Source organism: Haplochromis burtoni, unplaced genomic scaffold (assembly GCF_018398535.1).
Source record: "Haplochromis burtoni strain Fernald_Lab_line unplaced genomic scaffold, NCSU_Asbu1 Contig_14, whole genome shotgun sequence".
Lineage (NCBI taxonomy): Eukaryota > Metazoa > Chordata > Actinopteri > Cichliformes > Cichlidae > Haplochromis > Haplochromis burtoni.
The window spans coordinates 1241475-1258902 of record NW_024582375.1 but is presented as its reverse complement, the minus strand read 5'-3'; the positions used below and the strand labels follow the sequence as shown (position 1 = coordinate 1258902).

Here is a 17428-nt window from a genome sequence, read left to right as displayed (position 1 = left end):
GATCCACACTACCAGGCTATACAGCAATGACATTGGAATGTCATTCGGGACTGGAGAAGTGTAGTCGGATGTAACAAAGAGAGGGAAGGTAGTCAGAACTGAGGGGATCTGAGACTACCAGAAGGCAACATTGCAGACATAGAGGACAGTTACAAGTACCTGGGGATCCCGCAGGCGAATGGGAACCATGAAGAGGCAGCTAGGAAAGCTGCAACCACCAAGTACCTGCAGAGGGTCAGGCAAGTCCTGAGGAGTCAGCTGAACGGTAAGAACAAGATCCGGGCATCAACACCTACGCCCTGCCCGTGATCAGGTACCCAGCTGGTATAATAAGTTGGCCAAAGGAGGAGATAGAAGCCACTGACATAAAGACAGGGGCCGGGGACTGGTGAGTGTCAGCACCACAGGTCCAGGATGAGACAACAAACATCCAAGAATACATTGGGAAGATGGCCCCAACTGACCGAGTGCTCAGTGAATGCCTCAGGCAGCAGAAACCCAAGAAAGAGGAGGGAGACGAGGAACCATCATGGAAGGACAGGCCCCTGCACGGTATGTACCACCGGCAGATAGAGGGGGTGGCTGATATCCAGAAATCCTACCAGTGGCTGGACAAAGCTGGACTGAAAGACAGCACGGAAGCACTAATCAGAATCAGAATCGTGCTTATTGGCCAAGTATATGTGCAGACACATACAGGGAATTTGGTTCTGGTAGATGGTGGCTCTCAAGCACAGCAATGTAAATCACACACACACACAGCATACACACACACACACACACGTGTCTATATACACACATTACACATACATACACAAAGCATACACACAAAGCATACACACAAAGCATACATAATCATGGCAGCACAAGAACAAGCTCTGAGTACAAGATCCATAGAGGCTGGGGTCTATCACACCAGGCAAGACCCCAGGTGCAGGCTGTGTAAAGATGCCCCAGAGACAATCCAGCACATAACAGCAGGGTGCAAGATGCTAGCAGGCAAGGCATACATGGAACGCCATAACCAAGTGGCCGGCATAGTGTACAGGAACATCTGTGCCGAGTATAACCTGGAAGTCAGTCAAATGGGAGATGCCCCCAAGGGTGGATGGAGAATGACCGAGCTAAGATCCTGTGGGACTTCCAGATACAGACGGCAAAATGGTGGTGGCTAACCAACCGGACATAGTGGTGGTAGACAAACAGAAGAAGACGGCCGTAGTGATCGATGTAGCGGTTCCGAATGACAGCAACATCAGGAAGAAGGAACACGAGAAGCTGGAGAAATACCAAGGGCTCAGAGAAGAGCTCGAGAAGATGTGGAGGGTGAAGGTAACGGTGGTCCCCGTGGTAATCGGAGCACTAGGTGCGGTGACTCCCAAGCTAGGCGAGTGGCTCCAGCAAATCCCGGGAACAACATCAGAGATCTCTGTCCAGAAGAGCGCAGTCCTAGGAACAGCTAAGATACTGCGCAGGACCCTCAAGCTCCAAGGCCTCTGGTAGAGGACCCAAGCTTGAAGGATTGACCGCCCGCAGGGGCGAGTGGGGAATTTTTAAATTTTTTTATATATGCATTTCTATGTATGTTTGTACATATTTTAGTAAACCCCTGCACCCATTTCCCATTTTGCTTGCAAAATATACAGAAATGATTGGTAGCTTTTGCACAGTGTTGTACATCCACAAGGTTTCATAATGTAGAAATCACTCAAATATATGACATAGGGCAGTTTATTGAACTTGTAAATGAGTTAGGAGTCATTATGCATGACCTCAGTTTTTCTACACTCACAAAACCATAAAAGTTTGAACATTTATAATAATAATTTGCTGCTTCAACATTACATTCAAAGCTGTAAATTGTTATAGCTACATTTTGTTAAAAACACAGTATTTACATTAATTGTAATACACAAATTTTATATTTGGCATACTTACATTAATCTCATTTAATTTACAGGTTCTCAAGTGCTGATTAATGTGAATATTTAATCTCAAATAATTCACAACAAATCAAAAAGTAAATCAACCGTACAAAAAATGAAACATATCCAAACAATACCAAAGCTACCCATTCCCGCCCCCCAGCCAAAAACATTTTGCACAGGATTGAATTTATTAATATATTATGCCAAAAAAAATGTCTCCATTTTACAAAACAGTGTGAGATTTGCCTGCCACAGAACATTTACTTCACTGCAGCAATGCGATGTGGTTGTGCTGAGAAGTCAACTCACGTCCTCTTTTTAATTAAACAGAAAGTAGACGTCAACTGTACAAATATTTGTCAGTGATTAGCTTGTAAATATTTTCCCAACACAACATCATTCCTCATGTGTTTTAAGGTCACTGCTGACTGTGAAAATCTGCTCCAATTACTGCTTTGTCAAATAAAGACTTTAGAATAACAGTACAGGTCATAATGCGGACGACAAGCTATTGTTTGTGCTTTTCGAAAGTTTCGTCTTATCAGTAGGTTAAAGATTAATTTAGATTTTGGGGTAAAGTTTATTATTTATTAGGAAAACAGGGAAAAAGAGACCCTTTTGCAGCTGAGCTTCTCCTATTTTCTTGATTCCAGGTCCCAGTTTAAAAAAAGAAAAAGAAAAAGGTTCTCGACAGCACATTGTTCAGTTTCCTTTGGCACATTACTCGATCCCCTCCCCCCCCTCCCTGTTGTCATATACATCATGCAGGAGGAATAGGATGTGTTCACGTTAACGGCAATAGGCATTGTAAAAATTCCAGCTTGCGTTAGAAGCTGCACCTACCTTTACCTATGTGTTTGGTCCAGACTCTTCTTGTCAATATGGGTAATTTTAGCAAGTCGCTGATTTAAAAATGTTCGAATTTCAGAAGAAAGAATGGCAGCAGAGTGGTTTCTTTAAATTTCAAATCACACTAAAAGTCTGCTGAGGTTTCAAATTGAATGTGACCACACGAAGTAAAACTGCTCTCATTATTGTGCCAAAGTTGCATTTGCCAGAGTTTCTGTATTACTGCATATTAATAACGAATATAAGGTCACAACTGCGGTCAAATTTGTAAAATCAACAACACTGTTATTAGATCTTTTGAATTCCATACATTTTTGTTAGTATCAGTTCAAAGTTTGAGGTTTTTGTACCATTGCTTATGTGGATATGAAAATAAGAACACACCGTTGTCTACTACACTTCAATGAAATGCATACTCGAGGCCTCTAGCACCTTTTTTTTTTAGCCGTACAGTATACAAATATACTGAGCTGTTAAGGGGAAAAAAACGTGCAAGACTCACAGATAAAAGACTCTGTTTCCAATACTTAAGGCAAAACAATTCTCATATATACCAATATACATATATTTGAGATTATTACATCTATCAAAACTGTGTTTTTCTAGAGTGTTCGGTAAACATGTGGTGTTACAACTGACTGTGGTGAGCTATTGTATGTACTAGAGCTAAAAGTGCAGAACGACCAAGTCAAAGTCAACGCAATGCCCTCTAGTAAATACAAAAGAAACTTTATCTGCCAGCTTTTCAGTTTCTAGACTGCCTGTTAATGTGTAGGCTTGTGTCTTTTACTGGAGTGTAGGTCAGGAATGCCAAATTGAATGTCTCTAAAAAAAAGTGAGTGCCATGTAGAAAAGTGCAAAATATGCCAGTTTTTTTTCTTCCCACCATCTCCTTTCGTGTGCTCTGTAACCAGCACCTATAGCTGAGACACCTTCCTGGGCAGAGGCCTCGGTCTGGGGACTCGAGGGTCGGCGGTTCCATCCAACTTCATGCTGCCTGTGCGGAGCTGGTGAGGTTTGGGCGGCAGGGCTGGGGGGTCCGTCTGTGGGGGAATGGAGAGACTGTGGGGAAGCGGCACGGGCCTGCGGGGGTTGTTCCTCTCGTACACACTGTAGGGTGGCGGTGTCTTGTTCTCTCTGCGGATGGGCTCGTCCGAGCTACTGGAGACAGAGTTTGGCAAGGTGGTAGGTGGAGGCAGTTGGTGGGGCGGATGGTCACCTGCGGGGAGCTCGGTTCCTGAAGCTTCGGACACACTACAGCGACTGAGGGAGGATATGCCGCTGCTGTAGCTGCCGGACAGAACTGGGGAGTTGGAGACCAGACTGGCAGATTGGCACTCAGTGGGCGAAGGGGTGAAAGGTGGCACTGTGGTCTAGATTGAAGAATAGGAGACTTTATTTAAAAATACTGTAGTTCACTGCACAAAGAAATAGCTTTACCAGTACGGGACATGGATATCATCAACAACAGTGATACTACTACCAAATCAAATCAATCTTTAGTATCTGTGTTTTTGTACAAAAATAAAAATCGAAGTGGTTTAGAGATTATAGGGAAAATAGTATTACAAAAAATGCAATATGTCATTTGTTGCTATTCACCAAACGTTTGTATTTGCCTGTCTCGATGCACACTCAGTCATCCAAGTCCCAAAAAGTTCATTCTGTTCACCTGAAAACACTACACCCACATGAAAAGAATCAACTTTTTGGGATTTGTATGTACCTATTTTTAAGACCTTCTAAGGCCCAGAAGAGTTTTGAATTCTGACCCGACACATAAAACACAACTTCAATAAGGCATACTTTCTTCTCCACATGACTGTATAAGCCCTATAATGGATCCTTGAGGTACACCATAGGCAATCTGGGGAGCAGATGGGAAGTTCCCATTCCTATAACTCCTAATAAACAGAAAATGATCTTAAATGTTTGCGTACACTAAACCCACAATGACTGACATCAGAATAGCTACAGACAGAATAAGAGGTGAAGCTGTTGTGAAACTTGTAATCAGAGTGAAAACAAGCATTATTTTACTTTTAGACTTTTTTAATAAGGATATCAAAATATTAGCTGTTCGCCAGATTATTAATTACAAAGATTCGCTCTGTTTCTTTGTCTGATGTGAAAGAACTTTTAAGCAGTTCCTAAATTAAAACAAACAAACAAACAAAAAACACCCTTTTGAAAAGAAAGTCACCTCTGGAAGAAAAAAGTCACAAGAAAACTGATAAGATCTTGTGATATTGTGTGAAATTTCTTTTGGTAAACAATTAACTGGGCAATTAAAATATAATAACAGACAAACAGAAGATTGGGTTTTTGTTTTTTATAAATAAAAAAAACAAAAACTGACCACCTTCAACTTCAGTGATTTTTTTTTTCTTCTTTTTTTTTAATTTCATTTGAATTATGGAGCCTGGAAGCAGAGTATTACTGAAGAGGAAATTAAAAAGTATAACAATAAAAAAAACAAAAGAATATATATAGTGATATTTTTGAGGATCTTCATCCCACGTATAACTGATAATTCATCTAGTAACACTTTCTAATAACCAATATTAAATAACACAAAAATAAGCACACTCAACACTTTTTTTCCCATGTCAATTACCATCACCATGAAATAACCTCCATGCTGGGGTTATGTTTCCCTCCCAAATGAACAAAACCTTAAGTGCATGACAAAAATATTTTGTAAATTACATATGTCATATAAGTTTTGTCTTAATTATCATGAGTCGCTTGTGATAACCACTTAACCTGTTGACCCCTCCCCCCCACTACGCTGGCTAAAACACGTGTGCTAACACAGCTGTGTGGCAACAATGAATAACCTTAAAAATGTAGTCGGTGAACAGAATGAGAGGACACGTTTTCTTCACTCCATCAACTGGGCCTGTGCACCGAGACGAAAAAACACAATATGCTGCACTTCCCTCCAACAAAAATCCGATCACTCATCAAAATGTTTTTCTAAGCAATTACACCACACTGCCATTATATCTGCTGAAAATAATTGGATCTAGTGAAGTATACAGTTGATCAGTAAGGTTGCATTGTTCCTGCCACAGGGGCATGCACAAAGAGATGTATTTGACATGCACAACTGCACAAGCCTTTTCACATTTGTCCGAGCATGATAAAATCTGTATATTTAATACAATCCTGACAAGTACTTTAAACTCCTGACCCAGTTTTCCACCTCTGGAGATGAGTAAGTGCAGCCCTGTCAGACTTGCACCATGTGTTTTCTGCAGGTTCACTGCAGTCCTGGGGTTTGTGGTCTGGTAATAGGCCTCTGGCTGCACTGACTGATGTGTGCGTTTGGCATGGGTGCGCTCATGTGCCAGATAATGGGGCCCGCTGGAGGTCCACAGAGGATCCATCTCAAGCTGTGCTGAGATGGGCACTCGGCACTTCGCTACAGGCTTCTTCTATCGCCACATCGAGCATGCACGCAAACAAACGTGCCAACACACTTTGCCACACACAAATCTGATTGACAGAGCATGCTGAGCGCCAAGCTGTCACTCACACTTTGGTATCCAGTGTCTCGCTCTCTCTCTTTCTGTTTCATACACAAGTGGTGGGAAACGCACACAAACAGCCACATACGTGGCAGTTGTCACATGTGAGGAGACATCACACCTGTGACGATGCTGGGAGCTCAGCACTCCCGCTTGTGACAAATAAGATAGCAGCTAGCAGAAGACTAGACAGTTTTTCAAAACAACTTTTTACCCTCATTAAGAGCTCCCTCACTGCTTAGTTAAACTTTCCCAGATTTCTTCTGCATTTGCAGACTGGTATTAAGATGATCATCAATAAATCCGAGATTAAAAACAAATTGAGGTTTATCTATAGATAAACTTTGGGGTCAGAGACAATAAAAAAAACAAAACAAAACAAAAAAAACAAAAAACAACCTCTTTCAAAACTTTCTTTCTTTCAAGATGTTGAGGGGAACATTCACTGCAGCACAAAGAGGTCTCGTCACTTTAATAGTAAAGGAAAAACAGACACAACAAATAGGGTTCAGGCTTTGAAATTTAAAAGGAATCCCGGCTATTAATAAGACATGTTTGCACTAAAATATGTACTGTGCTTTCAATAATAATGTGGTATTAAAATACGCCAAATGTTTTCCTTTTAAGCACATTTTGAAAATTGTCAACCAGTACTTTGTTTTCATCCTAATCTAAACTATCAGTCACACAAGGACGCGAAAGTGGGGGGAAAACTACTGGTGTCTATGTGGCAACTGCTTGCCAATGGCAACTGCGACGGTGACTGAGAGCGCTTGTTGTAAAGAGCTCAATTTTATAGCAGCAGCTATCCATGGTATCACATAACCATGTGCTAAAGACATTAATAGAATTTGAATTTTTATTATACAGTGAAATTACAATATCGTTATTTTTACATTCTCCATGATTCACAGTGCACCAAAACTTTGAAGCTGTAGGTCTTAATCCAGATGTTCTTTGGTCCTTTGTTAACCTCCATGACCAGTATAGTGCTGGTCTACCAAGTTGTAACCAGGTCATTAATAGGCGAGTTAATTAATACCGGTGCTACATTATAAAAAACAAAACAGGTTAGCTGAAACGAAAGCGCCAATACTGCTGACAACCAATACATGTCATCGTCCCAGAATGCATTGTGTGCGCAAAAACAGCTCCAAAATAGTTTTAAAAAACAAAGATTTAATGAACAACAAAAAAATTGTAGTTATTCTCAAATATGTAGTATTTTTTATGTAGTGGAGATAATTTGATAATTTTAGAGTAACCTGTCATAATAGTCGGGGTTCCTTTTAAATTCACTGACAGATCACTCCATCTGGATTTGCATATTTTTGACGAGCACGCAGAGTGACATCGTCGTAGAGCTTGAATTCTAACTCAGAGTATAACAGTTGGTTTCTACCAGGTGTAGAGTTACTTAATACACTGTATGCCCTCTAGCCAGTCCCATTTTTTTTGGACACTTTGGGACAGGTGTGACATGAAAGCTACAAAAACTTACATGAAACTACATGAAAACCATTAACAGTGCTGGAGCTGTTAATGGTTTCACTGAACAGTAATACAAAGCTCCCCCAGTCTCATGGCTGACACAGAGTAGAATAAAGACCCTGCAGCTGGTTAGCTAGAGGATACCAGTACAGGAAAAAGATCTCGAGGCTGCTGCTAAACGTCTGTCAGGCTGATTATGAATATGATTTCAACTTGCCGACAGATGAAGCTCAGTCGGACCGGGTCTTTCCCAGTTGGGCTCAGTCGGTGTTTACAGTGAGCAGATTAAGGGACAGCTTTACAAACAGTCTGTGCCAGCGGGGAAAAAAATAATTTTCTTTAAAAAAAAACTATTGGTGTTAAAAAGCTACTGTTGGGATTTACTAAGTGTAAGCCTTGGGACTGAAAGGCATGGACACAGGTATTTTTGCAGCTAATGTTATTGCATTCGTACAGTTATGCCCCAAATGATCCATCCACCTAAAAAAAAAAAAAAATCTAGTCTTTTTAAATTCTCTTGTACATAAAAACTCAGTTGGTGAGATTTTGCTTATGATAAAAGAATTCTAGCTGAGATGGAACAATCCAGATACATTTTTATTTCACATCATTAGCATAACAATAAAAATACCAATACTTTCATTTTTACTTTTTTCTGTCCAAAATTATTCATGCCTCTCATTTCTTCAGTATCAGGGAAATTGCCGTTGACAGCACAGATATTTTCGCACACCCAGACTGTGCTCCGGATTTCTCTACAGGCAAAAAAACTAAGCTATGCCGATTTCTAGAGCATTTCTGGGAGCTATAAACTGAAGGGAGTTGGTAGAAACACTGTCAGTTCATGGTCCCATGGTTTTTCAACAAATGGGCCTGGAAACCTTGCAAAAGTGAGTAGAATCGTGAAACAGGACCAGTATATAAAGCTTCTCAACAAAAATACGAAGGCGTTTTCCAAAAAACCTGCTCTAGGGCAGCAAGAACTAACAACCATGTTCATGCCAACGAACTCAAAAAAACATTAAAGACCTGGAGAAGGTGGTTAAAGAGAAGTTGGCTAAAACCCCTGTGGTGACAGGAACAATGTGATCATCTACAAGAAGTATTTGGAGGAATAATCGGAACTGTATACTAAGAAAGGGTATGAATAATTCTGGAGTATCAAATACTAAAAGTTATTAAGTACAATGGTTAACAAAATTCTTAGACCTTACCTGTGATAAAAACAAAACAAATATTTTCAAAATCTGTCAAAAACATGTTTAAAATTAAAAATGACATTTTTATTTATTGGGCAAATAAACTGAATTCCTATTTTTACAAATTTGAGCTATCCCACTCAAGTTCTCCGAGGAGTCAGATATTAATCAAGCGTAACATTCAACCATCAAACTATTTTTTTGGTTAAGGATTCTAAGTAAATAACTGCAATTTGGCATTCTAATCAAAAATTAATGCACTTTCCTATTTTTCCTGCTTTTTTTTGGTAAAACACTCCATTTAAAATTAGATGGATAAAAAATGTCATATTTTAGTATTCAAAGTATCACTTTGATTAAAAATGTGAATAGTGGTTGATTTAAAAACCATAAACTGGGGGCTGGTCTAATAAATTTGTTAAGCACTGAAAATTGATCATTCATGTGACTGTACTTCCTAAAACCTTATGTCACCTTCTTGTAATATTGTGCAAGAAAACATTTGTCCAAAAATAGGAAGAAATAAAATCTAAAAAAAAAAAAAACAACAACATTGGTATTTGTGGAAATTTCCCTTTCAGAGCATTTCTTTTTTAAAACCCTGGACAGTCGTCAGTCGTAAAGTGTTTTCGTCTGAATGGATTGTTAAGTTTGTTGTATAGCGGACTGCCTCTGTTAGGTTTGTGCTCCTCTCTGACCGTCGAATACTGTAATCCGGTGTTTAGGTGTGTCTTATCCTGCCCTATTGGGTTTCAGCTACAGTAGTTGTTAACACTATGACCAGCTTAAGCAGGGTCAGGCTGTCTCAGCAAAGTAAGGAGAAACGTAAAAAAGAAAAGGAAAAAAAAGGAACTAACCTTTTGCGGTGATCTGGATGTGGGAACAGGAGACTGTGACCTCATGTTTTTAGCCGAGGAGCCTGGCAGATGTGAGAGAGAGAGAGGAAAGAGAGGTAAAATAAAAATTAGAGAAGTGTTTTCTTCCATTCACAAGGATGACACAGCATGAGTCACGCAAACATACACACTTGGAGCAAAGAGGGGGCAGTGGCTTAAAGCGTCAATGAGTCAAAATAAGTGCTGATGTGCTGCAGGTCCTTTGGACTGCCTTAAGCTGTTTTTACATCCAACAGCTGTTACTGCACTATGCAGAGAGGGCAGAAAAAGAAAAACACTCCATCTGCTTATTATGCTGCTGGGCAGTGCAATACATCAGGAAACACCAGGGAATAAGTCAACACGGGTGCATCTTTAAATAAGTAAATAACTAAAAGAGAGTTTGAGCTGTTGGTGGGGGGGAAAACTGTTGTTGAAATGTAATGACATGCATTTGTCAAGGGGATTGAAAGAAAAAAAAAACAGAAAAAAAAAAAAGAAACTCGGAATTGACTGGAATTTTAATTGGCATTAACTTCAGCCATCTAGAAATTCCACAGAGAGTTCCACACTTGCTCACACGTGAACCAAACATCTTACAGAGGGAAATATCAGCAACTGAAGACTGTTAGTGAAGGAAATGCTGCTGCCACTGTAAGAGCAGAAGGACAGGAAACAGTGCCTCAGATGGAAAATGCTTTAGTAAGAAAAAGCGGTGTAAGCACCGGGTGTCAAAAGTCAGACTGGAAAATTAGTACCATTCGTCACTGGAGCACTTTCTTGGATCAGCTTTTTTTTTTCCTTTTACCTGAGTACGGTGGCCTAGGAGGTACAGGAGGGCATAGCATTCTGCCACCAGAGTCAGAGGAGTGTGGCATACGCTCTTTGACACTGTCTAGGCTCCAACTACTGGGAGCGGGCCTCACTTTAGAGTACACAAAAACATGACATGTCACATGACAAGGTATGGGTTACACAGGATAACATGAGAACACAGTGAAATGTTGCACATTTAAATGGATGGTATGATTGTTGACAACATATTGAGTGCGATCTGATGACTACCACAAGTTAAACTGCAAAGTGTTTGCTGAGTTTAGAGCACAGAGACAATTTCAACCATTTAAAGATCCCAAAAGAAGAAATTATCAATCAGCTGCTTGTGATGAGCGATCAGATGCAACATGACTTCCATCTGCCAAAATAGAACAGTTTGGATTATTACACATGACAGAATTCACTCCTCATCATTTCTACGGGTGATGGAAAAATGTGATGCCACATACTTCAGGATTTAGCAAATCCTCCATGAGAGACTCATGACATTTGCAAGGGTTGTTGCTCATAACAAGTCCTGATTAGGCAATTTTTTTCAGAGTTTTTGATTGGTCTAAAATTATCCAAAAAAAAGCTGTGTTTTGAACTCTGATTGTTGTTTATCTAGTGTTCTGTTTTAAGGAGCTTGTGGCCAGCCAGCTTCAAAATGGCATTGCCACTTTTTTGGGGGTCTGGCCTTCTTTTGTTGCCACACTGAATTACCTCCAGCCTTTTGAAAGCTTCACTGTCTTCAACTGACCAAATGCAATCTAGTGATAATTTCTGGTGCGTCCTGTACAATTGTGATTGTGCTGATTGCGCATGTTGGCATCAAATGTGTTTGAAATCTTATCCTAAAAAGCAAAAACCTTATCAGAATGAAATAGTTCTGCTTTAGTCACATCTTGACCGCTTGCAGGGCTCCTGTTATTTTTAGATCCTCTCCTGACCACTTGCACACGTCCATCTGTGATTTCACCATGGACCTCTAACTTGATACTTGCTGTATCAAACTGACTCAAACTTCATGTTGAAAAATCATGTCTTCAACCCAGAAACCAAAGAGAAATCTTCAATGAAATAGTCCCCATAGCCCTAGTCTGAAAGCAGCTTGGGCAATGTTTAGAAACACAACCAGGAGCATGCTTGCTCAACATTTACTGAGTTGTGCACTCTGAATTTGTCATCTGGGGTCAGAATGCAAACAAAGTTCTTCTTTAATGTCTGGAGGCATTTGAGTTAGATCATTCACTAACTTTGCATTAAAGGGTAACCTTGGGGCAGATTTACTAAGGCATTTTGCCAGTACAAACTGGGTTTTTGCTGTCGGTGCGTTGTGAGTGAGTACTTAGGTCACAGTTTCGAAAGTTGTGGTAGGCCTCAACTCAACTCTGGACTCAACTACTGAGCAGCCCTTTAACAAAAAATAAAGCAAAACAATATTCCTCTAATTTTATATTATAAACAACACTTTCCAGAGTCAGAAATAAAGGTTCATCGCAGATAATGCCACTTGTTCACTCGCAGGTTTCGTGTTAATTCTAACACCTTTTACTACGTTATGTGCCTGTAGGTGTCTCGACACCATATTGTGCATCTCTCGCTGCATTATTTACAGATCACAGCTGAATCACATGGAAAGGTGTGCGTTTGTGTGCGAGCCACAAGGAAGCTACCGCATCCCCGCTCTTTACTCTTTTTTTAAGGTGTCTTTTCCGCAAATCCTCAATAATTATATAAAGGAACTGCTCTGAGAGTTGTTCTTTTTTATTTTGCTGTAAGAAACGGCAATAACTGTTTAAGTATTTTGAAATTATAATTGAGGCTGTTAACATTCTGCCTCAAATGGAAGGTATACCCAGAAAATACAAGACATGTGCATCTCCCTTTATCTGTGCTGAGCTAAATCACAACGAGTGGGCCGAACTAATCCATATGCACTCGTACAGGAATGTCACATGTGTCCATCAGTACTGTAGGGATAGTACCTGCTCTTTTTTTCACTCTTTCAGAATGATGGATTAGAAAAAGCTATAATCTAGTCTGTGTGTATGTGAGTGTTTATGTGTGTGTTTGCAGTTGTGTGGAAACAAATAAAAATGCCTTCAGTCAATCTGTGGCCAAACTGTGACACACACATACCGCATGTCTGGACAGATAAAATGCTACTCTGTACAGTAGCATAAGCATCAATGAAGAGAGCTTTGTGTGTGTGTGTGTGTGATTGGGGTTTGTGCTTAATGGGCAAAACAAAGCGCTGGGAACTGGATGTGGCAAATGTACGGTAGCGCTGGGGTGCAAACACAACAAGAACAAAAAAACACAACATTTTGTAAAACACAAGCAAGATTTTTGAAATCAGTAAATTTCAGACAGCACAGAGATGTTTCCAAAAATAAAACGTGCGGAAATAGTGGGATAGTTTTTCGTTACCTCCGCCAAGATTTTCTGTTTGCTATTGTTTGTCTGTGTGCAATTCTGTCTGTCAACAAAATAGTGCAAAAAACTTTTTGAATGAATCCCGATAAAACTTTGTAGTGGGGGAGAGTGTCACATTAACGATCCATTAAAATTTGGTTTACATCCACTGAGGTCTTTGAGGTCAATTTTCAATTGGTTGAAAATTGACAAAAATCTTATCAATTACATCACATTTGACCTCTGCCCTCTCCTTATATTATTATATATGACCTCCCATATTATTGATGTGAACGTCAAAGTGATAATAATGCTATATAGAGCGATTTAAAGCCATGTTTCATACTGCCATTGTTTGTATTGACCAGCATATAGGCGTATAGGGAATGATATATAGGGATTCTAAATATTACATTAGTTTGGAACTCTGACCTCGTCTTCAAGGTTAAATGATAGCGGTATATGAGAATTCTAAATGTCACATTATAGTTTGCATCCAAATATCATGTCACCTTTGACCTCCGACCTCACTTTTATATTTCATATCTGCCTTTCTTTCAAGTTGGCCCTAAAATCTGTCTCTTTAAAGAAGGTTTTGTTAAGAGAAAGAATGAGCTGCCTAGTTAGTTAATAGGTACATTACCCATTACCTGCTCCTGCATTATAATAAAGCTTAGTTTGAAAGGACAGAATCATAAAGTGAAGAACATTTAGCTCTTTTCAGCTGTCGTTGTGTTTTCTAAAATGCCCTGTTGTTATTTTTGTTGCATTGCATCTCAGGGCCACCATAGAATCAGAAATAAACCATTTATGATTCGACAATAAGAAACAGAGCATCAAAAAATGTGTTTAATGCAAAAGAGCGACTACGTGAGATAGCATCGTTTCCCTGGAAGGAGAGGGAACACTTGAAGGACATAAGAAATATGTTAAACAAAGTGTTTTTACCTTTATCTGGCGCTGAGAGGTTGGGGTCACTCCTCGGTAAAGTGGTATCGCCTATCTGATGAGCAGGGGCTCTCTGCACAAGGAAGAAGTTGTCCAAATTATTGTCTAGCACATACTGCACAGAATTGTATTTGTAACAGAATCACTGACCTGAAAAGCAAAAAGCATTGGGACAAATTTAACAGAACAGGATAAAAGAAGAAGAGTAACGAAGAAAGGCTGCTGTGCGTGACCTTCATAGCAGAGATTTGGATTTTGCAGAAGTGGGTGAACCCTCTCCGCACCTTTCCATACCCCCCCAAAAAAGAAAACCTATAAATAAGGTACCTTATTCTTAGTCTCTTGCTCTAATTACAGTAAATGATACAAGCGATCAATGTCTCTAATAATCAATATTCCATTAGCAGCTAATAGCGAGTCTTTCATTGCTGTCAGGTTGGAAATAATTGTTCGCCTCCCTAACATCAATACCTCCAAACTTCAAATGACTCAACACAAACAGGGGGAAGAAAAACAGGTGAACAGTGACAGGCACTGACCGCAAGAGATGAATGGCCTTGAAAGGCAAACATTATTTTTCTCTTATCGTGGCTTTGTCACTGCAGATGGAGTGTGTGATTGTGTTACAGTCTGTCCTTCATCGAGAAAAGAAGCTGCAATATCATAGCGTTCGTGTCGGCTCTTGTTGTTGTTGTAGCATTAGTTGGCTGTAAAGGATTTTTATTTATTTTATCTTTCTTGCTAACAGGAAAAAAGTGAGCTGGACTGTTTGACTTTAATAAAACATGAGTAACATCAGCAGCTCTTGAAAAACTGCACTTCTATGCTACGAATAGCCTCACGGCGTGTGCCCTCATCCGGAAGCCTTTTTTTTTTTTGACAGTCACTCATTGAAATATATTGTACATTGCAAAGGTGACCTTGTTTTCTGCCCCAGTATGCACCTTACGTGTGGCTGCAGTGCTGGACAAATATAGACCCTGCTTCTTCTTTGCCTTTTTTGTTAAAATCAGGCAGCCACACACTTGGATGACAGGTTGTGCCATGAGCAGGACTAATAGCAAAAGAACCATCTGTAAGGGCCACAACTGAAAGAAAAATTACTATTCCTCCATTCATTACCCTCCTAAGAAAAAATAAATAAATAGTACACTCACTTCAGCCAAAACCACCAGTTTTGAGCGTGTAGTCTATTAAGTTAGGTAGCAGTGGTCAACCCTGCAGTGCTTCACAGTGTTCGGGAATGAAAAACAGCACCATAGCTGCTGAATTCAACCAAAAAACTGACCCAGAATTCAAGAGTGGAGTGATATAAGCTCCAGTAGATTATGTTATCGGTTTTCTCACCGCTGTAATCCTCAGCTTTTGCCCGCTGTTAGTGGCGCATGAAACGGGATTTCAAGCTCGGTGGCTGGATGCCTCTTGCCGAAAAATTCCCCCATTGGCACTGCAGCCTAGTTGTCATGTAAGTACACAGTGGCGCCGTTGACTTTATGAACCTAAACTTATTTTTTCAGATAGTTCATGCTGGATGTTCATGTTTTTCAAGTTAACACTGTGAGGTTGGGAACCTTCACTTTCAGACACAAGCCTTAATGTCCTCCCCTGTAACTCTGTAGCTATCTCTCGTTTACTTTTATAAATATGCCAACCTCCTTACTTGATACCTAATCCAAGTTTAATATAAGTATCTACCACTGTAATAGTATATACAACAATCTGGGATAACACTGTGATCACCTGCTCAATATTATGTTGGTCCCTGCCTTTGCCCTTACCTATTAAGGCATGGACTCCACTAGACCCCTGAAGGTATGCTGTGGTATCTGCACCGAGATGTTACAAACAGATCTTTTAAGTAGTACGTTGTGAGGTGGAGCCTCCATGGAACCAAATTGTTTGTCCAGCACATCACACAGATGCTTGATTGGACAACAAACCCGTGCTCCTCAAACCAATCCTCAACCATTTTTGCTTTGTGGCAATGTGCCTTATCCTACTGAAAGAGGCCACACCAATCAGGGAATACTGCTTCCATAAAATGATCTACAGCAGGGGTGGGCAATTCCAGGCCTCGAGGGCCGGTGTCCTGCGGGTTTTAGATCTCACCTTGGGTCAACACACCTGAATCACATGATTAGTTCGTTACCAGGCCTCTGGAGAACTTCAGGACGTGTTGAGGAGCTAATTTAGCCATTTAAATCAGCTGTGTTGGTTCAAGGATACATCTAAAACCTGCAGGGACACCGGCCCTCGAGGCCTGGAGTTGCCCACCCCTGATCTACACGATCTGTGGCAATACTTATGGAGGTGGTACATGTCAAAGTAACATCCCCATGGATGGCAGGACCCAAAGTTTCCCAGCATAACGTTGACCAAAGCATCACAAAGCCTCCACCATCTTGTCTTTTTCTCATAGTGCATCCTGGTGCCAGGTGTTCCCAAGATAAGCAACACACATGCAGGCAGCCATCCAACCAGACCACCTTCTTCCATTGTTCCGTGTTCCAGTTCTAATGCTCATGTGCCCACTGTTGTGTATTCTGACACCCTTCTATCAGCTTCTCTTTTAGATCAGACCACACAGGTTAGCCTTCACTCCCCATGTGCATCAGTGAAACTTGAGCACCCATGACCCTGTCGTGGGTTACCCACTGTTCTTTCCTTTACCATTTTTAATAGACACTCACCACTGCAGATCAGGAACACCCAACAAGAGCTACAGTTTAGGAGATGCTCTGACCCACTCATCTAACATCACAACATGGGCTCTGTTAAACTCACTCAAACTCCCTTACACTTGCCTGTTTTCCTAACAGGTGCCATGATGAAGAGAAAATCAGTGTTATTCACTTCACGTACCAGTGATCAGAGCGTTACGCTCTATCAGTTGATACAAAGAAGTATGGAAAAGGATACAAAAGGCATTAAATACAAAACAATGCTTTTACATAACTTTGAAAAAACAAAGTTATGTAATGTATCTTCTTGCGTTACCATTTCTTTTTCTCTAAAACAACCTAATACACTGCTTATGAGAGCCAGACCCTTTGCAAAAAGGGATGGGATTAGTCATTTATTATTTTGTGCAAACAGGCTGAACTGACAAGAAGACACCTTCATGCAACACAAAGCGGAAAACAGTTCACAATTCCAGTGTCTCTATGCTCGCTTGTTAACAGTCACTGAGGTGTACTTCAAATTGAACATAACACTTGAAACGCATTCTAACAGGGAACACGAGGTATTATGACATATGCACTATAGCTATAAAAGGCGTATTTGAATGCCGTATTTGTAAGTGCAAATAAGATAAGATAAGATAGAACTTTATTAATCCCTCGGGTGGGTTCCACTGGGAAATTCGATTT

The 17428-nt window shown here is 40.3% G+C and overlaps 1 protein-coding gene across 4 annotated transcripts in view; it reads right to left on the bottom strand.

Moving 5' to 3' along the window:
- Nucleotides 1-1715: 1715 nt before the first annotated feature.
- dock4b (dedicator of cytokinesis 4b) overlaps nt 1716-17428 on the bottom strand; it is a 142553-nt gene continuing 126840 nt past the window's right edge. For 3 of the 4 annotated variants that reach the window (XM_005915623.3, XM_005915624.3, XM_005915625.3), the window contains 4 exons: nt 14058-14130; nt 10684-10800; nt 9858-9919; nt 1716-4150 (listed from right to left, as the gene is read on the bottom strand). In XM_005915623.3, the coding sequence (XP_005915685.1) occupies nt 3695-4150; nt 9858-9919; nt 10684-10800; nt 14058-14130 (708 nt within the window). In that variant the 3' untranslated portion in view covers nt 1716-3694. The remainder of the gene's footprint in view (nt 4151-9857; nt 9920-10683; nt 10801-14057; nt 14131-17428) is intronic. The other variant, XM_005915626.3, reaches the window with a different exon arrangement.